The sequence below is a fragment of the Streptopelia decaocto genome (genome assembly GCF_964273445.1).
Source record: "Streptopelia decaocto genome assembly, chromosome: Z".
In the NCBI taxonomy this organism is placed as follows: Eukaryota; Metazoa; Chordata; class Aves; order Columbiformes; family Columbidae; genus Streptopelia; species Streptopelia decaocto.
This window is the reverse complement of record NC_138657.1, coordinates 78,704,572-78,726,880: the sequence shown is the minus strand read 5'-3', so window position 1 is coordinate 78,726,880 and position 22,309 is coordinate 78,704,572. Positions and strand designations below refer to the sequence as shown.

Below are 22,309 nucleotides of genomic sequence, written 5' to 3'. Positions count from 1 at the left end.
TGAGTAGGTTGCTTCCTCCAGAACTTTCTGGATAATTGTCACTTTTCCCTGGTTTCCCCGTTCTTTCCCACGACTGTACAGAATACAAAGAGGATGTTTGAATGTAGATAAGGAGGAAACTGGCTCTCAGTTTTCTTTTTGAGATATGATACTGCTTCTGCAACTCTGCAATGAGAATCTGGCAAAGACATAATCCTCTCATGAAAACAGCAAGCTTCCTGACCCTAGCCCTGCCATTTTGTTATCAATTTTTCTGTTATTGCTGTTTATACAGGTGTGGTTTTCATGGATGGTGCTGAATATGGAGTCAATATTTGAAGAAGATTCACAGCTTCGCAGAGTTGTGGAGGGGGAGTTGGTTATTAATGCTTTGACTCCTGATCAAGCTTTGAAGGTGAGAGAACTGTTCATCTGCTTTTATCAGGCAGAACTACTGGAGAAAAGTGTTCCCTTGTGTTGCTTAGGTTTTGTTTTCACCCTGTGTTAATAATCTGTTGAGTTAAACTGTGAGAGCTTGTTACAAGGAACTACAGAACACCTGAAGCTGAAAATGTTCTTTTTGCAGAAAGCACAGGCCCAGCTGAAGCTGCCCATCGTTCCTTCCCTTCAGAGGCTTATGATCTACCGCTGGGCTCACCAGGCCCTCGCTACCCCTGCTGATCACCCTCTCCTGCCGCTAATCTGGCAGAAATTCTTCCTCCTTTACCTTCACCGACCAGGACCACAATACGGGTGAGTCTGATCATAAGGGCTCTGGCAGAACAGCAAGCGCTAAGAAGTTTGCGCAGCAAGTGAGATTAATAAGTGCCTCACAGTAAGACTCTATCTGAAAGCAGCATCTCTCTATACAGTCAATTTATTAATATTTGCAAAGGTGCTGATTTGACACTTGCAACAAGACTCTGTTATGCTTTTTTTTGTTCGTTTTTAGCTTACCTGTAGATGGCTGTATTGGAAGACGTTTTTTCCAGAGCGCAGCTCATGTTAACTTACTGAATGAAATGAAGCAGCGCTTAATAGAGGTAGCGGACTTCCACCACGCTGCCAGTAAAGCCCTAAGAGTGCAAAGTCCCGCCGAGGGCAGCGACAGGTCACCAGAGAAGGCGAGCTCCTCACCAGATTACCTGACTTCACCAGAACTGCATAAGGAACTTGTCAGGTAAAGAAAAACTGCCCAGTTCGACCTCACTCAATGCAACCGCCTCAACAGCTACTAGAGCACGGTCTTAGCTGCGGGAGATGTGAAGGGATGTGAGCCTTGACTGACCTCAATGCGCCACAGGCACTTGTTCTATGTATAATTCTGGTCGAATCTGTTCCTCTGCTGATACGATTTGTTTTGTTTGAGAGGGGGCTGATTTTCCTACTAAAAACGTTGATAAAGTTGTTGCTTTCCTTATGGGAGAGCTTTGCCTTTTAATTAATGGTGTCCCCATACTGGTAAAATGTTTGTTGTTTAGACACATGTGCTACCATTATGTACATCACTAGCAGTAAATGTAACATGCTACTTTGTGTGTATACGTCTGTTTGTCACAGACTAGGGCCTAAATTTATGTCTGAATAAGAACGCTTCATCAGGGAATTTACGGGGACTGTGACACATGATTCAGTTAGTGCAGTTTACCCAGCTGAGCTGTGACAAGTGTGTTCTGTGCCAGCGGGAAAGCAATATGTCTGCTTAACCAAAACCTTGGTGCAAGACCATCTCCTTGTGTTGGAGCAGGCTGAGGAGATCACAGAATCCCAGAATGTCAGGGGTTGGAAGGGCCCTGGAAAGCTCATCCAGTGCAATCCCCCCATGGAGCAGGAACACCCAGATGAGGTTACACAGGAAGGTGTCCAGGCGGGTTGGAATGTCTGCACAGAAGGAGACTCCACATCCCCCCTGGGCAGCCTGGGCCAGTGTTTGAGAAGTCTGCAGTATTTGCAGTATTACAGTGCCTGGATTTTCCTGGAAACTATATTTGAAAAGATTGTGTGAGGGGAGTCCCTTGTTCAGGGGGTGTCAGGGAAGTTTCTTTTCCCTAGGTTTCCTGTAGCAGATACTCGGGCATGGATTCCAGAAATTCTTCTAAAATGAGTAGTTTATTCAAAAGGTACAGTGTAGAGCAGCTTGAGCTGGGTGCCTCCTGAAATCGTGCTCTCGGCAGAAAAAAACTTGGACAGTTATACCCCAACAATCCAAGCCCCCACCCTCAACATGTCACTATGGAACAATTGCAAAATTAGGGTTTGGAGTCTCCCTGTTCTTCAGTGCATCTCTGCATTTTCATCAGGCGGGCTGTCAGTCGAAGTTCTGACCTTTGGTTGTTATTTTTCACCTGCAGCGGACGGTTGACATTAACCTGCAGTTGACAGGAATCACAACATTCTTGTGTGTAGTTTAAGATGATGTTCTGTTCCTTTACTTATCTCCAGGGTCATAGCTCCCCTTCTGTTCTAGCTTGAAGACTCTGAGGCCTTTTTTGCTTAATTGAGCTGGAAGTTTTGAAGGTTCGCAGCTTGCAGAAGTTATGCTAAGCAGATTTAGTTATGCTAAGTGAATTCTATCTATGCAGATTCTAACGGAGTTCTACAAGAAGAAGTGTACTCAATAATTCAATAAGTTAGGGCATTCTTTTCCCTAACAGGGTTTTTTTGCTTCCAGGGTCTGAGCTTCTTTTGTTTCCCCTGCAGTAATCAATAGGTGCTGACAAACAAACAAGGAAGATCATAAGTCCTGCTCTATCATATGTGAAAAATAATCTAGAAGTGCTCACTGGGTAGAACTTTATTAATATTTTGTCAGTCCTTCATTTCTAAGGAGGTCCTTACTCCAACTTAAAATCAGACTGCTCTACATCCAAATAAACCTTACACTCTGGAAGTTTAATGATCACCTAGATAGGAGGGAAGATATCAGTAGAGTTCAAGAGCTGAGGCTTGGAACTAGAATACTTCAATTTTTTCACAGTGATACAGAAAACAGGAGTTTGCTAATGATATTTAATACCACACTGCAAAGATGTAGTGGTATTCTAGTTCTCCTTTGTAATTATACAGGAAAACTTGGATGGTATGATTATAAAAAGGGTACCCCTTAGAAGGGTGACTACAGCTGAAGAAAGAAGTACATTTATGTTAAAGTGCAGAGTTAGCGGAGAAGGAAATAGGAATAAAATAGCCATGAATTTGAGTCAGACAAGACTTTAAGTCTGACAAGACTTAAAAGGTGTAACTCAGGTGTGAGTTTTTTAGAGCAGCCAGACTTGCTCAGACATAGTCTTGTTTTTCTTCGTTGCTCATTTGAATGGTATTGTTGATGTGATTTCCTGGTGTAAGAAACACTTCTGGTTCAGGGCCATGTTTGCTGATTTGCATAAATGTTTTCCTTTTCAAAATTTGTTCTGTTATTTTTGGTTACTGTCTGTCATATTTTTCCTCTTTCCACTGGTCTGAAACGTCTGTGTTTTGATCTGTGTCACCTGTTAGCATGTTTTTTCCCTTAACTATAAACCCCAGAATGAGACTGCTGTGTAATACGTGCTACACATACGATTAAAGTTCACATTGATTTATTTTTTTATTATTTTCTCTTTTTTCCTCAGGCTTTGTAATGTTTTTGTTTTGTGGTTGGAAGAAGAGAGTTTCCAGAAAGGAGACATATACATTCCCTCTTTACCGAAGCAATATGATACACATAGACTTGCTAAAGTCATGCAGAATCAACAGGTGAAGTGCCAATCACACCGGCAATCTGCGATCCAGAATTCACTTTACTTATTAACATCAGTCCTGTAAAGTAGTGAGAGACTTGGGTTTACTGGTCTTTAACATGCATACAGAATGTATAGTAACTTTAAAACTCTTTTTTCCTAAGAATCCTGTGCTAATCTAGACAGTCTTCCTCTATATTTGTGTGAGGACTCATGAGTGGATTTCTTTCATATCTTAACGAGAACACAGTCCTCATTCTGTACTGTTCTGATATTCTTTCAATGTTCTAAGATAACTTCAGAGAGTTACTGAAGTTGGTACTTGAAATGAGAAAAGACTGGAAGGTGGAATCTGCTCATTTGGTAGTCTGTAACCTGTCAGGTTCTAATGTAAGTTAGTGACTGGGTGGGCTATGTTATTCTGTCTAGTAAGCCTAAAGAGTTAGTAGAACTAAAAAAAATGGTGAGAGGGGAGATTTTGGAAAGGCATTTTCTCATGCCTGCTTTGTTTTTGTTCTTCCAGTGTATGTGACAACTGGAAATGCAAGCCTGCTTTATGCTCACTACTGTTAATCATGCCATGATGTTTTAGACTGTCTTTAGGAGCAGAGTTTTAATAATCTGTACATTTTCTCTCTTATTTGTTAAAAATATACTGTGTATGCTTGTCAGATCTGTAAGTGCCATGAATGCTTTTCAGTGGCTTATCTGTACATGTGATAAAAATTCTGCAGCTTTTTTTTCTGTATAGATTTTCTTTTTTTCCCTAGTAATAATTTTCCTATTACTTAAAACATCAGAGTCTAGTTTTATATAATTATTGTAGTTCCTGAGCTACTGGGTTGGATGCACAGTATATGGTGCTGACCAAAATGGGAATGGTAATTTAATTCTTCTGTGCTGTAGGATTTGTGGATGGAGTACGTCAACGTTGAGCTTATACACCATGAGTTTCAAGAAGCTCTAAACCTTTGGATGCAGGTACAGCTTGAATCACATACAACCTGTGCTTCTGCACGGCAAACAGATTTCACCAACCCTTTATCAGGTAAGAGATAAGAATATTGTTAGTGAAACGGGTCCAGAAAGAATTATTAGCATGTTGAAGCCCTGGTTTCTTTAGGAACATAATGCTATTTGTGAATAAAGACATGAATACCATTTTTTTTAACGGGTATGGTATTTTACATGAAGTTTTTATGCTGTTCTCACTAAGATGCTGTGTGAGAAGTTAACATCCATGTTTTTGGTTTAAATTTTCCCGAAGTTTAGATAGAGACAGCTGAAAGCAAACACAAAAAACACTGTAGCTGAAACCAGAAAGATTTTATCTTTTTTTATTTATTGTTGTTGTTCCAGGTGTCTTTCCTTGCTGTTTTGCTGGAATTGTGGCATGGGGAAAGGGTTTTTGTAGCACAGAAGGGGATAATAGTCATGGTATATTAAGGATATGATGAGATTGGAATTTGGGGGGGCTGATTAAAAAAGATGAGGGAGGGAATAGAAAGAAACTGGAATGGTGAGTTGGCACGCTCTGGGGAGGAATCAGAGCTGACAGAACTAGAGATGAAGTTGAATTGTGGGGAAAAGATGATGAATTTGGTTCAGCAGTCTCAGTTTTGGAGCCTCTGTCAGATGAGGGAAATAAATGGGGCTATAAGAGGAAAACTGGAAGAGTGGGGGGAAACAAGGAAAGTAACGAGGCCTTGGATCTTAATGTTGTGTGGTGGAGCTGGTCGTGAAAATTGGCTGTGTGAAGTAAACTTTGTCCACAAAAACAGCTGGATTAGTTGAGCGATTTTCTTGTTTTTAAAAAGGGAGGAATCCTGAGAAATACTTGTCTGCTGCTAAAAATGTTTCATGCAAAAAATAATGGTTTTGTTCGGTTTCTCCTAAACTTTTCTTACTGACAAAACTTGCCTTTGCTTTCTTTTCTAGCCAAAAAGAGGATAATGAATAATTTGAAGAAGTTTGATACTCCCAAGCCCCTTCTTCCGCTCCAGACCATGAAAGCTCCCGTGCCAGTCATTTCCTCTGCCAGTCTAGTAAGTCAGAAAGAAGCAATTCAGCTTATGCGCATGGACCTTAACGTCTTGCAGCAACATGCCAAGTGAGTTACAGCTGTTTTCCTCCTGCCTGTCTAGCAGTGTCTTCAGGTGCCCTTTACAACAGCCTCATTTGTGGTGTTGGCACAAGACTATCAGTACTTGACGACTTCTACAGAGTTTTAATATCTTTTTCTTGGCTATCATGTTATTATTCCACTCCTTTAAGATAAGACTACACAAGTCTTATCTGATGACTGAGATTACATCAGGTGACATATACCTTCTACGGTTTACTTTCTCATTTGCATCCTTCTGAAAATAAAACCTCCTGTTAGCCTGGATTTGTTGACAATAAGTTAATTAACCCTTCTGCACTAATGTAGTAGGTACAGTGTGAGGCGCTGGAACCCCCAGGAGAGAAATCTGATTTCTAGGACTGTTAGCTTTGCGTGTGAAAGAGAAGAGACTTTTTGTTTCTTAATATTCCTACTAAGAGAGTCAAGCTGAAGTATTTTCAAGTACAGCTGGCGAATCTGTAGCTGTTCTTGTGAAGTGTAGTCATTTAATATCTATATTATGATAAACAAATAACCCAAACAGAAAAAAAACCAAAAAACCAAAACTTGCTACGCCCAAGACAGGACGTGTCTAAACAATTCCTGCAGCCATTCTGGATGGGCTTTATTTTGTTGACTGAATCATCCCATTGTCCAGCCTTTTATTTGTCTGATGGAAAATTACATTTCCTACAGAGGGTCGTCTGTTTAATTTCCTTCTAGGTTGTCATGTAGAATAGTTAAAAAGAGCTCATGCAGACTTGAGTAGTTGCTTTTCATATGAACCTGTTTCTTTATTATTTGAAGCGCTATTACTTTGCAGTTTTAACTCAGTTTCATTTAACAACCTTTTATGTTTTTAAGGAAAGTGTCATGAGTCTTTGTATAGCACATTAAATTGAAATCTCATCTTTTGCTTATAAATTCTTAGCATTACTGTTTTCAGAAAAGGTTTTGGTAATTTTATTAATAAATGCTTTTCAGAACTGCAGCTCTCTGGGAATCACAGCATGTTGCTCTCAATAGTGAAATACTTGACGCTCTACCTAAGATCTACATTAATCGGGAGGAGCAGATCACCCTCCATGTGGAGTGCCGGGGAACTTCAAATAAAGGCTGCCAGGGAGCAGCTCATCTAACAATCCAGGTTAGAAACGTGGCATCACTTCTGTTTTGGGGCTGTTGGACATGGGTAATGAAAGTGAAATGACCAAATGGTTACAAGAATAGTAGCAGTTGACCAAATAATTCTATAGAGACATAATACTTTAATATGTAATGCTCAAAAGGAGATGCAGTTCAACAGCTGAAGAATAAATTCTTGCGTAAAATTTGTTTCGCTCATAGTGTCCACTCTGAACTGCTTCCCAGTGTGTGAATATGCTCACATAGGAGTAGAAGCATGAAAATGTTTATACACATATTCCCCTGTTGCTTGCTATATGAATTTCTTGATCCCACAGTCCATGTGGATTAAAAGTCTTACATAAAATACATGAGTTATACTGGTTTCTGATAATTAAATAGGAATATGACCAAGCATGTCTGCTTGAGCATGATGTATTAAATCTGATCAAAACTCTCAGGGGAAAACCATCCATGTTCAGAGTTCTCATACTGGGCTCTGCTTCATTTTTACAAATAGGTGCAACATCAAAGAATCTTAGCAAAACATATCATTCTGAAGTGAATATGTGTCTTTTTGTCATTTAGTTTGAAGGGAAACATAAAAATGAAGCAGTGAGCCAGCAGCTCCATGCTTTGCGTGCAGAAGTGAGACAACTGCAGGCAGCAGCCACGAAGCCACCTTCTCTGGGTGTTGTGGGAGCAGCAGTACATGTGGAAAATTTTATAACGTAGGTTGTACAGACACTGCTTTAGGTGGTGATGTTTTATATTTATTTTTCTGTATATTAGAGTTAAAATGTGGAATCTGTTTGTGTGTTTTTTGTAATGCTTATCAGCTTTGTGTCGACAATAGAGCTGGAATCCTGAGATTTGTATGTTTGCGACACAGACCTCTAAAGGAATAACTGTATTATCAGAAGATCTAACTGCTCATCATTCAGCGCCTAAAGGACACACAGTGTTGTTTTCTATTTCCGTTTATTGTATTCTGCATTAGAATATTCCTTATAACCCTGCAAAAACACATAGAGTGACAACAGGGGTGCTGTATTACACTTGAGGAAAGGGCAAACTTGTACCACAGCTGTCCCAGTTATAGCATAAACTATATGTTTTCAACATCTCTCTTTTTAGGCTTTTCCCTTTTATAGTGCAGGATGTAATTCTTTAATAGGGAGTTATGACTTGCAGTAGCTTTTCAATCCATGAAACAAAATTGTGCATTGGAAGAGGACTATATAATATCACTTTTTTTGGAAGGTGAATAAATGGATTAATCCATGGCCGCCTTCCTCTTGAAGGCCTTTTAGAGTTCATCCCCAAGGTCCAGTTTTTGCAACACCCTTCTTCTCAATCTCCTATATTTCTGCTGGGATTCTTTTAGTATAGTTGGTTTCCTACAGACCGTACTCACTGTACAAGTAAAAAATATCTGATTACTATTTCTACATGTTCTTGATCAATAATCTGAAAAATTCGGAGGATAGGCTAGTTCTTGGGACTCAGATCTATAGAACCACTTGTTTTTCAGATGTTTTAATTCAGACTCAGAGAAGATAGGGGTTTGAGCTCAATAAAACACTTATTTGCTAATGCCCAAGAAAAGACAGATTCTGTTTTAATTGTTTTATTGCTGAGCCTGTGAAGTAGAATGAGGGAAATTTTCTTGCGGTACAGATGTAGTTGAGATGGCCTAAGAAGGTGATTTGAGGGATGAATAATCTATTGGAACTATGGTGTGTAAAATGTTTTGATGATCACTTTCTGACTTATTTTGGAGGTACCCATTTCAGGCAGCAAAATTACTTGAGCTAAACCTGGGACTGTTCAGCCTGGAAATGAAAAGGCTCAGGAGGTTCTCACCAATGTATAGAAATACCTGAAGGGACGAGCGTGCAAAGAAGATTGAGTAAGGCTCTTTTCAGGGGTGCCCAGGGGCAGGACCAGAAACAACGGGCACAGACTGAGACACAGGAGGTTCCCTCTGAACATCAGGAAACACTTTTTTACTGTGAGGGGTGACCCAGGCTGCCCAGGGAGGGTGTAGACTCTCCATCCTTGGAGACACTCAAAAGTTGTGTGGACATAGTCCTGGGCAAATAGCTGTGGGTGGCACTGCTTGGTCAAGGGTTGGTCCAGATGTGCTCCAGATGTCCCTCCCAACCTCAGCTATGCTGTGACTCTCCCACACCACGCTAGATTAACATATAAGCCAGAAATACTCAAGTCTATGTATTGGCAAGAAACCTTTCTTTATTGTCACAGAATATTTTCTGTATGTAAATTTTAATCTGCCTTTTATTTTTTCTTTTTTTTTGCAGAGCCTTAATAAATATCTACAAGGTGCAGCCTTTGCCTGCAATTAAGAAAGTTGGAATTAGTTTGTTTTTTACGTTAGTGGAATACGTGTGTGATGAAACTCAACGCAATCCTCCCACAAGGCAGTTCTTCACATCCTGCATCGAGATTCTAGGCCAAGTGAGTTTATTCTCTGATTTTTGGATACCTAGCGCTTATTCCAATTGGCTGCTATTGTTGGGGGTCTAAAACATCCGGAAGCCTGAAAATTAACTTCTAAGTTTCCATCCCATTTCCTTTTAATTAGTTGTATTATGTACACAGTCTTTAGGAGAGTTTAAGCTTTCTTATAAGGAAAAGAAAAACGTGCTCTGAGATGCCCGCTTAGTGCTATTAAATGTTCACAGTATTAGTTAAACACTAAGGTAGTTTTGGACAGGTAATTAAGGTTTGGGTACTTCCAGTGCATAAAAGAGTGTTTGAACATATATTTTGCTGTTATTGATCATTTTCTAGCTGACATATGTCTTGTCAGCTTCTGTGTTTAGATGCTTCTCTGCAGCCTTGCAATACATATTCTTTCTGTTGAGAGTTAGCCAGAAGTCAGAACATGTAAGTGCTTGGGTTTTTTGCTAGTATTTGCCATGGGGAACACATTATGTAGGTGTTCTAAGAAAAAACAATAGTCTCTGCTTTGAGTCCAGGTATTTATTTTCATCTCTTAGATACAGTTTGTTTCCATGTGCAGCTGTTCTTAAGCGTTTCTAACCGCTGAAGTTCTGAAAAGCTCTCCGTACCCATAGTTCTGTTTAAGTTTTTCTAAATACCAGGCAGTGCTGCTGAAATAGGCGTTGGTTTTGTTTTTCTATCCCACCAGAAAAATTGTATTTGTACATATTTTTATACATGTGTGGTCATAAGTGCTGTTCCTATACCTGTATGCTACAGGAACATTTACGTTACATTTTGTGGAACGGCAGTATTTAGTTGATCTCATACAGTCTGTCGTTTTGAGGAAACTTTTTTAATAAAAGATCCAGAATTGTCCAAAAAACTGTCAGAGGTGGGTTTTTTTTTTTATTCTTTTCCCAATAGATTAATTCTAGGTCATTTTTCTCTCCCGTTCCTGATTTCCTCAGGTGTTCATCAGTGGGACCAAGTCAGAGTGCAAACACCTCCTCCAGACGATCCTGTGGAATCGGAGGCTCTGTACCCTACTCTCTCCTTACTTCACTCCTGCTGCCTCTCCCAGTGAGTTCGTGGCTTTATATGAAAGAGTTGTGGCCTTTCTGAGCGAGGATAACAGCGATGTCGTCTTCATGTTGCTGACAAAGGTAAAGTACTGGTGAATACTGTGTCTGGTTTGTGGATTGCTTGTGTGGATGTTCTTTCGCTAAAAACCATGACTTCAGGCTAAGGAAAAAAGAGGTGAAAATCTGCTACCTTGAAGCAGCGTTGACAGCTACTGTAGATCTACGTTGCTCATCTTGAATGGCGTTTGTTTTATTTAAGCTCAAGAGGGGCTGGAGGCAAAAGCAAATAATAAGCTTAAACTACCCTTTCCTAGCTCATATAATAAATATCAGTGTGTGCTTCCTTGGGCTTGTTTTTGAGTGCACTTTTACTCTTGAAATTAAAGCAGGCTCGTGATGGCTTCTTCTGCCTGGTATCTCTGTGGAGGCATTGGTCAAAATAGCCAGTGGATCCCAAGTATCTTAAAAATAAATACAACAAAAAAAATTGGGTCAGTGTCTGAATCTTCCATCTCTGGCACTCATGTGCTTCCTGCCTGTCTTAAAACATACAGAGCTTGGTAAGAGCAAGTGATTTGTACATCTCATGTTTCAAGGCTGCATGATGCTGCCTATCTGTATTGTCAGTGGAGAAATTACTGTTAGGCTTTGATATCACTCTGATTCTCTTCGTTGGTTACACAGACATGGGGTTCAACAGCTGTGAATAGCAGGCAGGCTGTTCTGGGTATGACTCTGAGCTGTTGTTATTGGCAAAGATCAGCTTTGTCCCTGTTCCATATATTTAGAAACTTCTGTAATATTCCGAATTGCAACCTTCAGAGAGTGTTTATTTTTTTCCCCTGAGAATTTCTCCCTTCTCCTGGAGGTGTTGTATCTTTTGAAGCTTTTACTCACTAATGCTTCCTGTCTCCTGTTCTAGTTTGACCTTACGCAGTGGTTAAGCGTTGCTAAGCCACCTCTGTCTGAACGTATCAAGCTTCTGGAGTCTATTCACTTGGCTCTCAATGCATGTGGCCTTGAACCTGAAGAAGATATTTTGATGCCATTTAATATCTTCTGCAAGCATTGGACTAACCTTCTCCAGTATCAGTTCCCTGATCACTATGGTGATTTCCTAAGATTGTTCGTGCAAAGTGAGTATCTGAGTCAATGCATACTGAGCCTTTTTTATGGAACTATTCTGGCTTAAATATGTGAACTGGGTGCAGTAGAGTTACATAGCAACAAATATAGAGTGACTAAAAACTTTTAAAAAGTTTTTAAAGGCACATTTATGTGCATGCTATGTGATACATTTTTATTACATGTATTTTAGCTCTACTACAATGAAAAACTTGTCTGTCGATCGAAGTGTAGACACCAGTGCCAACAGATTTTCAGCCCATATTGTAGTAGGAGATCAGAGGAGAGGTTTCTATTAATGTAAGCACTTATTAATTGATAATTATACCACTATCTGTAATGCAGCATCGTTGTTCCTGAGCACCCCTCAATGTCAAACTGACAACTGGAATTATGGAGACCTGAGACTGATACTGAAATCTGCTGAAAATGTTCTGGTTGACATTAGATGCTGCCTGTGATCTGCTGTGCCTCTAAAATGAGAACAGCAGTACTTCATTTCTATCACATCACATGGGATGAGGCAGCAAGTGTCTCTTTATGTAAATGCAGGTGTACTAAGTGCCTGGGAAACTGTCTGAGCAGAGAACATGTAGATGCCAAAAGAGAGTGTTAAATTTCTTATATTTGGGAGAGATACCTCTTGCTCATAAGCTTGGGGCTTTCAAATAAACTGTTGTTGAGAAAGAGATTAATATCCTTCATTTGATTTTCACAAGTCCATTCCCCTCTCTTTCTCCTAAGGCTCTTCAGAGCAGCTCTTAAGCCCTGACTGTTGGAAGGCATCACTTAAAGCTTTGGGATGTGGTCCGTCGGTGGCTGAACAGGGAAGCTGCAAGAAAAGCGATGCTACTGAAAGTCCCGTATTGCAGGACACTGCAAAAGTTCTTCTGTCTGCAGAACAGGTGGGTGCCTCTCTGGTTGATTTATTATGTTTCTCAGGCAAAACAGGTGCCCACCAGTGACAAGTAACACTGCTGTGCGGTCTTTCTGTTGCTGATTAATAGTTTCCTTCTTCTTACAGGTTAGAGAGACAATAGAGTGGCTTTCCACGTCTTTCTGTAAACTCCGCCTGGCTTCGGTGGACTTCAGGACCTTTGGCCTGTTTTCAAAATGGAGTCCTTATGTGGCTGAAGTGAATAAATTCCTAGAGTATCTTATCAAACGACTTATTGATACCGAAGTTGACAATTTAGCCCAAGAGCCTGTTGGCAGTAACAGAATTATATCAGGTAATGTCTCTTAAAAGCAAATTTCTGAAGAACAGGCAGTCAGTTTCTCTAATTTCCTCTGTTAAAGACCATTTAAATATACCGTAGAATCCTCTTGCTCTGCATTGGTACAGTGATAAGAACGTTAAAATACAGATGGGATATGTTCATGCTACTTACCAGCCATGTGGAACTTCATGCTTTATGCTTGTTGGAGGAAGCTTGTTTACATTTGAGCTTGCTTTGAAATGGAGATCATACTTCCTTCGAAGAAAAATATGATCTTGTGTAATGAGCAGAGGTTTGGGAATGAGGGACTTCTGAATTTCTTCATTATGTAATTTTGAGTTGCAGAAAATCATCCAAAACATTCTTTATTTTAGCATATGCAGCTTTGAAGTGCGAATCATCATTACCTCCACAATCTCATGTGTTAAAAGTGATACTAACAAAACATCTAAGAAATGCAAAATGCTTGTGATTGTTCTTAAAATGGTCTTATTGTTAACCAGAGTTACGAATGAGCATATTGTATTTTAAGTTTTTATTTGACCAGGAAGAACTAATTTAATGTTGAAGTAAGCCAAGGATATTTTATTCAAGTTTGGAAAACTGTATTATGTTGACTATTGCTAATTTGAGGGCATAAAAACCCAACTTCTATGTTTATTTTCTTCTAGCATTGCAGTCCTTGTATTCAGTCATTGCTGGACTCTTTAAACCATGGATACTAGTCTTGGATAAGGAAGATGCAAGGTATATATTGCATTTCAAAATTAAGTGTATTTTTGCTGAAGTAAGGACTTAACTCTAGAAGAATGGCTTTCATTGTCTGATTTTTTTATAATTCATGACTGTGTTATGACCTTTTATTAAATAGCTGTGACTTGTCATGTCCTTAACAACTATGGAACTAATTAATGAGTTCATTAAGTCAAATTTTCCAAGATTTGTATTGAGTAATTGTTTTAGATACAAGAAATATAACCAAGCTCTGGTCAGGAAGCAGAAATGAGAAAAATACGGATTGCTCTTTGTTCTAGAAACACTCAATTTTTGGATTTTTTTCCTTTTCTTAGGTTCTGCAATATTGATAACTCCTTAGGTCAAAATAAAACAAAAAAGCCAAACAAATAGAACCCTAAATGCCAGTGGTAACTAAAGAAACCATTGACTAAATGAATCCTATGATGATCTACTGTCATGTGTACCTCTGTCTTCACATGGAGAGTTATTTGTAATGTTACACACTTACATTTTATTTTCTTCCAAAGCCAAAAGCTTTTTGATCTGTGAGCACATCTCCAGCATTTAATTAGAAGATTGACTACAGGTGGCATGTGCTGTCATTCAGAAATTCCTGTGTTTCGGTACTTAATTCAGTTATGAAGTATTAAACAACCGATCTCCGCTTAATGGTGTCTGGATCTCCAGTGTGGTGTTACAATACGTGCCTCTCCTGAGGAAGAAGCAGGCAGTCCTGTCGAGCTGAGTTTGAGTTAAACTGCTGTATTGATTTACTGTGTACTACCTACAGTATTGATTTACTGTGCTTTAGAATGTTTAAGTGTTTATGATCAGTTTATGGTCTGGTAACTTGGCACTGAAATCTGTGTTGCTTTGCTGCTTCTTTTAAGTAACCAGCCCTGCTACCCATGGTTGGAGAGTGACACTGCTGTGGCATCCACTGTGGTCTGCTCGTTTACAGATTGCATCAAGCTTTTGCACGAGAGCTTTAAAGGTGGGTGAAGTCCACGCTGTTCTAATGCAGTGGCACCTTCTGCTCTATCAGACCCAAACGGATTTTTTTGGTTGAGTTGTGGCACATGAGGGGATTTTGTTTGTTATGAACTTGTAGCCAAGATGATCACTGCAGTGGCACCAGGAGCGTTTCTTTATTTAATCCTTGAAAGGCAGCTTTTTTCCTTGGCAGGGTAGATGACATGCTTGATAAATGTGTATCTGTCAGATTAACCAAGTAGATGTGAAGGAAAGCAAGAGAAAATGAGTTGTGATGAGACAGATGTGACTTCATTCCAGGTCTGTATGTTGTTCCCATACAACGAATGCAGTTAACTTGTCACTATCACCAATACATGTCTCCACAGCTAGTCTCAAGGGTAGTTTATTCTCCAGGATTTTGAGCTCCTATTTAGCATTACTTATTGTGCCTAATGTGTAGTTAGATATAAGAATGGAAAAATTAATTTCACAATTCCTCTCAACAACTTTTAGGGATGAACTAGATTCAAACTTATTCTGTTAAAAAAAAAAAAAAGTATTTTATATGTACTTTATGTAGTTTATGCGTTTTATAAAATTTAAGAAACATCTTTTTAAAAAAACACAAACAGCCCAACATAAAAGCACTGGAGTTCTACATGGAAGGAGTATGCTGTAACTCCAGATTATTGTGCAGCAGCTCTTCAAAAGATCAAGGAAGGTCATGAAATCATAAGCTTCCCCACTGATTGATTTGGAGAAAAAAGTCTAAAAGCTTCATCTGCTTCATCTTTTTTTCTTTCTTTGATGAATATATTTTAGTTTAACTTTCATTTATAGTTTTTCATCTTCAAACGTGGACTTTTCTGTAATCAAACGTTCCGTGAAGTTTTTCTGTTGTTAATTCAGCTATTTTCTTTGAATCTAGATAAGCTGTTTCCAAGCCACCACGGGGCTCTCTGGCTACATCTCATGTATTACTGTGAATGTTGCACAGCCCCCAAAATGCCAGAGTTTATTCTCTATGCTTTCCATACTGAGTTCAGAAGGCTTCCATGGAAGGAAATGCATCCAGACCAGATGCTTATGGAAGAGTTCTTTAAAGTGAGTAAACAAGATCTGTTGGATTAAGCTCATAGTCACTGTTGCCCTTGAAAATAATTGGCGAGCTGGAGACAGTTCTTTTTAGCAAGTAAGCTTTTAATGTTTGTAGCATTCACAGCTGCTCATTTTGTGATTGATTTTTTTTAAATGAGTGCTATTGAGTCGTCGATAAAGTTGTGCAGAACTCTAAAGCTGTCAGTCTTTGTAATCTGTCTTTATCTGATTGTTTGGTTCATTACGTGTGTATTTAATATGCATTTGTTTAGAGCCAATATATTTTACTGTTGCCATGTTGTCCTCACTTCCAAGTCGTCTGAGCCAATTTAAAGCTGCAGGTAGGTGTGGAAATACTCCAGGGCTTAGTGCTTATCTGTTCAGGATGAGTTCTTCGTGCAGTTCTAAACAGGCTCAGAATTCTTTATTTTCTCTTAGAGTGAAGAGAAATAGTTGCAGTAATGCAGCTAAGGGTTTATAATAGATTATTTTCTTTACAGTTTGCAGCAGCTTGATAGTCTGTGCTGGTTGTTTGAGAGGCTTGGGAAGTTATATGTGCAGCTCTTCTGGTGGGAAGCAATATGATGGAGAAGCAGGGTCTGTGTGCTCCTCTGCTGACCTAAAGTGCTGCCGCAGATTCATGGTCGACTAAGGAGTTGAAAAGTATTGAATATATTGATATCTTACATTGTTTTATGTACCTGCCTTTGGTTTTTTTTCCTTTCTCCTTACTAGATTGAAAGAGGCAGCCCCAAGAGTTGTTTCTTATTCCTGGGTTATGTTTTGTGTGAAATAAACTGGGTCAGTGTCCTCTCTGATGCCTGGAATCCCAACCCTCATCCTCAGACTCACAACATGATTGTCTGCTTGCTGTATATGATGGTCCTGCTGGGAAAGGAGGAACAACTTATAGGCAAAGAGGTAATTTTTGAGAAGGTTCATACCTGCCTGTCCTAGAAGAAGAATAATCCTTTGTTAGCAAGGACACAGTCTGTGACGACTTTCTGACATGCAGAATGTTTATCTCAGAAGTTCCCAGGTAAAATACCCCAAATAGTGTTCTAGAGATGGGCAAGACTAAATCCTTATGCAAGGCATTTTGTATAACTTACGTGAGGAAAAAAAAGCTGCTGTTCGTTCTAAGCAGCTTCTGTAGGTCCTGTGGTACAGTAGTGTTGTAAAGAGTAGGCAAATAAACACAGGCAGTCTCCTGGAGTTACAAAATGACTCTGTGTTTTGGAAAGAACAAATATTTGTGTTAGTTTAGTCAGTGTTTAAAAAAAATAATGTGTAAAGCTACTGTGTTGTTGTTTTCATAATTAAGTATGGGATGTTGCATAGTGTATCTTTCCTGTCTTGTAGGCCAGCCCTTAATTAAAATATCTGTTTTCTTTTCCTTGGTTTTGGAGAAGATTTATTATAAGCACATACAAAGTAGAGGTAGTATTAGCAAGAATTTACATGTACACCTGTAATACATCTGTGTGTATATATATATACATGTGCAATATTATGTATAACTTAAGGTGAAGCTTATTCTGACAGCCTGAGTGAAAAGGCTGTCGAGTATCAGCCCATTTTGATCCAGGCACAGGAACATCACTGTGGGCACAGGAACATCACTGAGTGTGGTGTTCGTGCTTGTAGCATCTCTGGTGCTTTGAGGAGAATCAAGAGGCTCACCGAGTCACGTTTATTCTGTCTCAGCCAGTTACGTAAATCTCCGCTGTGCCTCGCTTCTTTTTCTGAGTGGCACACATGGGTGTGCGGAGGGATGGTATGGGATCGCTTGTTTGCAAAGAGCTTAAGCCTGGCTCTGCGTCTTACTACGCATGTTCATGATGTTTTTCAACCTGATCTTCAGTGCTGGTCGTGCTTCAAACTGGTTGTGTTGAACCCAGCAATGGGATTAGTCCCTGTGGGGTTAGGAGCAGCACTTGATCCCAGTGCAGCTTTTTTCATAGCTGTCTGAAAGGAAAATATTTATTTGTCTGCTTTAACATGTTTTCTTGGGAGTTATAAATCTCAGAACTGCTTTTGTAAACGTGTATTTCTTACCATAAAATGCTCCGCTTGTAACTCCGTGTGATGTGATGACAAGTCACAATGATGTAACAACATCTCGAAGCCCAGATACATCCTTAAGAAGCATGTCACTGTCTGCTTCTGATGAATTACTGTGGACAGATTACTTCATCTGCTGAATCTTAGGTTGTGTTTTCTTGTCCTTTTGCTCTGAAGGGGGATTTAATCATCTGTGATTTCTCAACGGTTTTCCCATTTATGGCTGCATTCCAGTATTTTTGAATTGCCAGTGTAGGAAAGAGAAGGATCAGGTGTGAGGATGAACTTTCCAAACCCTGCTTTTACTAAGAGCTCAGTCTGATTAAGTCCTTTGCTTCTGGAGGGCTCTTTCAGAGGAGCCGGGTAATTTTCAAGAAGTCCCATCTCACATCTGCAAGCTTTCTTCTGTTTGCAGCATCTTCTGTTTTCTCTTTCCTCTGATGCATTATGAGGTGCTCTGTCAAGATGTCACCAGCAGCATTTGATCTACGCTGTATTCCACTTTAGGAAAATTACCGTAATTCACGTGCTTTTGACCTGAATGTATAATATTTGCTTATCAGAAGCTTCTCAATCTTCAAAAGATACCTGTTTGCACATTGTGTGAGTCAGCCTCAGGAATTCCCTCCTGGCCTCCAGCAGCGTATTAAACTCTCACACTGTCCCTGCTCTTTTACCTCCCAGAAACTCCTGTGACACCTTGACCTGAATCTCAAACGTTCTCAGCCCTGCGTTCCAGTCCATGAGCAACTTGAGAAGTACTTGATGTACCAGTGCTGCAGTCTTGATGTAAAATCATAGAATCATGTAGTCTAATTTGGGCTAGTTCTGGATCCTTAAAGTCTACTTAGGTTGTATTGGCTGCCAACACAATTCTAGTATTTGTTCTTTCTATAACGTCCAGGAATTTGGTGTTTCTTAGTGTCAGGGGTGGCTTTTGTTTTGCAGATGTAAACGTGTGAGAAGAGGATAGAGGTACCTGAGGCTTGACTTTGGTGCTTATTGACAGGGGATTTTCCATCTCACCCTGCCTGTGTGAGATGTGGACACCATAGGCTGCTGTGCTGTTCAGGGTGGTATTTATGAGGATAACCACTTGAAGAGACGCCCAGTTTGGTAGATGATTCACCAAATGGAAAACTGAGGGACATGGCTCCTGTCATTGGTTCTACTGTGAACTTAGATGAATTTTTCAGTTATTTTAAATGCCGTTTTATAAACCTCTGCAGAGAAGACTTTACCTTGTAGGGTCTCCATTTCTTTGTAGTGACCTTTACATGTGTACACGTCAAATTTTGACATCTCTCACGTTTTTGTGCTTGGTTAGCACTGCTGCAGCAGTCCCAAGCACTGTTCTGTGGATGCTGGAGATGACTTACATGTGTTGCCATGCTGCTTGAATGAAGAGTTGCTTTTCAACCAGACTCCCAGTGGTCATCTATTTCTGTCAGGTTTCTGCTCCATCCCCTTCAAATTTTGGAGTCTGGGCTTTTTTCCAATATTGAGTACTGTGAATATGAATTTAAAACAACGAAGAAGGCAGAACTTAAACCAATGTATTTAAATCTTCAGGAATCGCCACTCATAAATCTTCTTGGACAGACCAGCTCCCTTCCTTGGCAGCTTGTGGGCATTTCATCTTACCAAAGCATCATCAGCTACTGCAACAGTCACTACCCTCCCTCTGTTGTCCTCGCTAAGGATGCTGCAGCTGAACTGATAGTGAAGCTCCTGAAAGTCTCAGCAGGCTTCGGCACATCTTCGGATAGTCACATCCACCTTGTAAGCTGAACTGCTTTTGCAGCATCTCAGAGATGTTCTTGTTCTTTGCGCTGTTCCGCTTTTGTCTGCTATCGAGTGTGGAAAGAGCTCTAGGCATGATTTGTTTTCTAATTTACTTTAATTTTGATTAACAGGATGCAACTCTGAAGTGCCAAGCGTACATTCGCCAGGTGGTTCAGTTTCTCAGCACCTTAGAACAAAGCGGGAAGATCACTCTTGCAGTTCTGGAACAAGAGATGTCCAAGTTGCTGGATGATATAGTCATCTTTAATCCTCCAGGTTTGTGTTAAAGAAGTAGCAAATCACTTTAGAGATGACAATATCCTTTATTCTACTGTGCGGATTGTTGAACACCTGTGACTGTGTAATTATTTGCATTACTATAATGTCTCCCTTATGGGCAGCAGGGCATGTTACTTTGATGGTGTATCTGTAGGTGGTAGATTAGCACAAAACAAAATGTTACCCTGTAGAGCTGTCAAGAGTGGGAGAAACAACAGAAAAAACAGGGGTTATGTTGTGAGTAAAACTGACTGATACACAGGAGCTGGAGGCATTATTTTCTTTGTTGTCTAGGTTTCTCATCTTTTAATATTTTATTTGGTATTTGCATCTTTTAAAAGGAAGAATGACGCACAGGGATTGGGTTCTGAGAAAGGATTCTAAATTGTTGTGTGTTTGGGAAAACCGACTGTATTGAAGTAGGGGACATACACTGGTGGTATGGTGTGTCCACAGCATTTATGTTGATGGCAGTTTTAGTACTAGTACCATCCCAACCTTCCTCTGTCAAACCTCAGATGAAATGAGTTGTCTCACTGTACAGCACAGAAATACTTGTCACGAGTCTCATCTGTTATGTCCGTGACCCACACAGGTGTGCTAGCAAGAGTGAACAGAAAGTGTCTGAAAATCTGAGAGGGTGACAGCTGTCTGTCAGTATCACAGAATCCCAGAATGTCAGGGATCATAAGGGACCTGGAAAGCTCATCCAGTGCAATCCCCCCATGGAGCAGGAACACCCAGATGAGGTTACACAGGAAGGTGTCCAGGTGGGTTGGAATGTCTGCAGAGAAGGAGACTCCACAGCCCCCCTGGGCAGCCTGGTCCTGTGTTTGTCACCTTCACTGAGAAGACGTTTCTTCTCAAATCTAAGTGGAACCTTTTGTGTTCCAGTTTGTACCCATTGCCCCTTGTCCTATCACTGGTTGTCACCGAGAAGAGCCTGGCTCCATCCTGCTGACGCTCACCCTTTATATATTTGTAAACACTAATGAGGCCACCTCTCAAGTGTCCTCTTGTCCAGCTCCAGAGCCCCAGCTCCCTCAGCCTTTCCTCACACGGGAGATGCTCCACTCCCTTCAGCATCTTGGTGGTTGTGCTGGACTCTCTCCAGCAGTTCCCTGTCCTGCTGGAACTGAGGGGCCACAACTGGACACAGTACTTGTACTGCTGCTCGAGGAAGCTCTGTAGGACAGCACCGTAGTCAGTAAAACTCTTTGTGGCTTGAACAGAAGCGAAGACTTGCCTGTTGCTTCTCAGTCTTTGGTAGCTGAGAAGCTTTGGAGAACACAGGAGCTCCAGCAGAAGAGAAGCATCTGTTTTGTGAACCCCTGTGCACACTCTGTGTTGAAAGGCTGAAAGAGAGAATACTGTGGAGTGCGGGAGGTATTGGATTTAGCTTCTCTGTGAGGTTTGGAGGGAGCTGGTGAAGGGTTTTGGAAGAAGGTCTGGGGCAGCAGCTTCTGTTGACAACAGCTGGAGAGGAGAACACTGGGTTTCTGGCATGGGCACCATGCCAGGGCTTGTCCTAGGCATCTGGTGGCCCTGGTGTCTCGTGTTGGTCCCACTCGGTGGCTGTAAAACTGGTTGTGACCTTAGGTGAGTCAGTTGACTTCCTGACATCTCCTTTGTCCTTCAGTCTGTGATAAGTTGTTTACCTTACTGGAGAGCTGTGCCACGGCAGATGACTTTTGGGGCTTTTTTTCCTTTTTTCTTAGTAGGTAGATGATACAAACAAAACAGTTTTGTTTGGAAGAGACCTCTGGAGGGCTGTAGTCCAACCTCCTCCTCAAAACAGGGCTAGCTTCAAAGTTAAAACAGGTCGTTCAGGGACTTGTCCAGTGAGCTTCCAAATATCTGCAAGTGCAGCAGTCTCAGCCTTTTTGGATGACGTTTTTCCAGTGATTAATCCCTCTTTGTGCACAACTTTTCTTCATAACCAGCTGAAATTTTTCCCTCTACAACGCCTAATATTGCTTGAAAATTTTCTTTTATAACAACAGTGGCTTTTTTTCATCAATGTGTGCAAACATCTACTCTGTAGTTAGACTTCTAAGACCGAAGTGCAGGAAATGTTTGTGCTTTGAGGGTACTGTTACAGGTAGCCCATGATAACATGTTTGGACAATGCCAAGAGACCGTTTCAAAAACTATTCTGGGGCTGCACACTGAGATTAGCAGGAAATCTAGAATCCTGGAAATGTGCAAGCGGATTGTGACATTTCAGGGCTTACCTTGGTCATGCTTCAAATTGAATAAGTGGAAATCTTGGTTGTTTCACTCTAAGCTGTGCTTTAATCTGTGTTTTTATACCCAGGTTTTCTTGGAGACTGTAGGTGTGGGTTATAATTCAATTAATTTGCTTTGTAGCCATGGTAAAAGACACTAGGTGAAAGATGGGCTCCAGTGTACAGTTGTATCAGCTGTCGCTCTGTTTAATAAATGATGAACTGTCTTGTCAAGGGAAGAGACTGTGAGGAACGGGTGTCTGACTGCAGTTCCATAAGTACAGACAAGGAATTGGGGTGTGTAGTGGGCAAGAGG

At 40.4% G+C, this 22,309-nt stretch overlaps 1 protein-coding gene across 2 annotated transcripts in view; it reads left to right on the top strand.

Annotated features, from left to right (window-relative positions):
- EPG5 (ectopic P-granules 5 autophagy tethering factor) overlaps positions 1-22,309 on the top strand; it is a 59,285-nt gene that overhangs the window by 28,840 nt on the left and 8,136 nt on the right. For both annotated transcript variants that reach the window (XM_082075850.1, XM_082075849.1), the window contains exons 21-39: positions 275-394; positions 566-732; positions 932-1,159; positions 3,591-3,714; positions 4,605-4,746; positions 5,637-5,808; positions 6,787-6,949; positions 7,516-7,658; positions 9,252-9,408; positions 10,368-10,562; positions 11,404-11,617; positions 12,351-12,511; positions 12,631-12,838; positions 13,498-13,573; positions 14,455-14,558; positions 15,468-15,643; positions 16,373-16,558; positions 19,274-19,483; positions 19,618-19,762. In XM_082075850.1, coding sequence (XP_081931976.1) covers positions 275-394; positions 566-732; positions 932-1,159; positions 3,591-3,714; positions 4,605-4,746; positions 5,637-5,808; positions 6,787-6,949; positions 7,516-7,658; positions 9,252-9,408; positions 10,368-10,562; positions 11,404-11,617; positions 12,351-12,511; positions 12,631-12,838; positions 13,498-13,573; positions 14,455-14,558; positions 15,468-15,643; positions 16,373-16,558; positions 19,274-19,483; positions 19,618-19,762 — 3,091 coding nt within the window. The remainder of the gene's footprint in view (positions 1-274; positions 395-565; positions 733-931; positions 1,160-3,590; positions 3,715-4,604; positions 4,747-5,636; positions 5,809-6,786; positions 6,950-7,515; positions 7,659-9,251; positions 9,409-10,367; positions 10,563-11,403; positions 11,618-12,350; positions 12,512-12,630; positions 12,839-13,497; positions 13,574-14,454; positions 14,559-15,467; positions 15,644-16,372; positions 16,559-19,273; positions 19,484-19,617; positions 19,763-22,309) is intronic.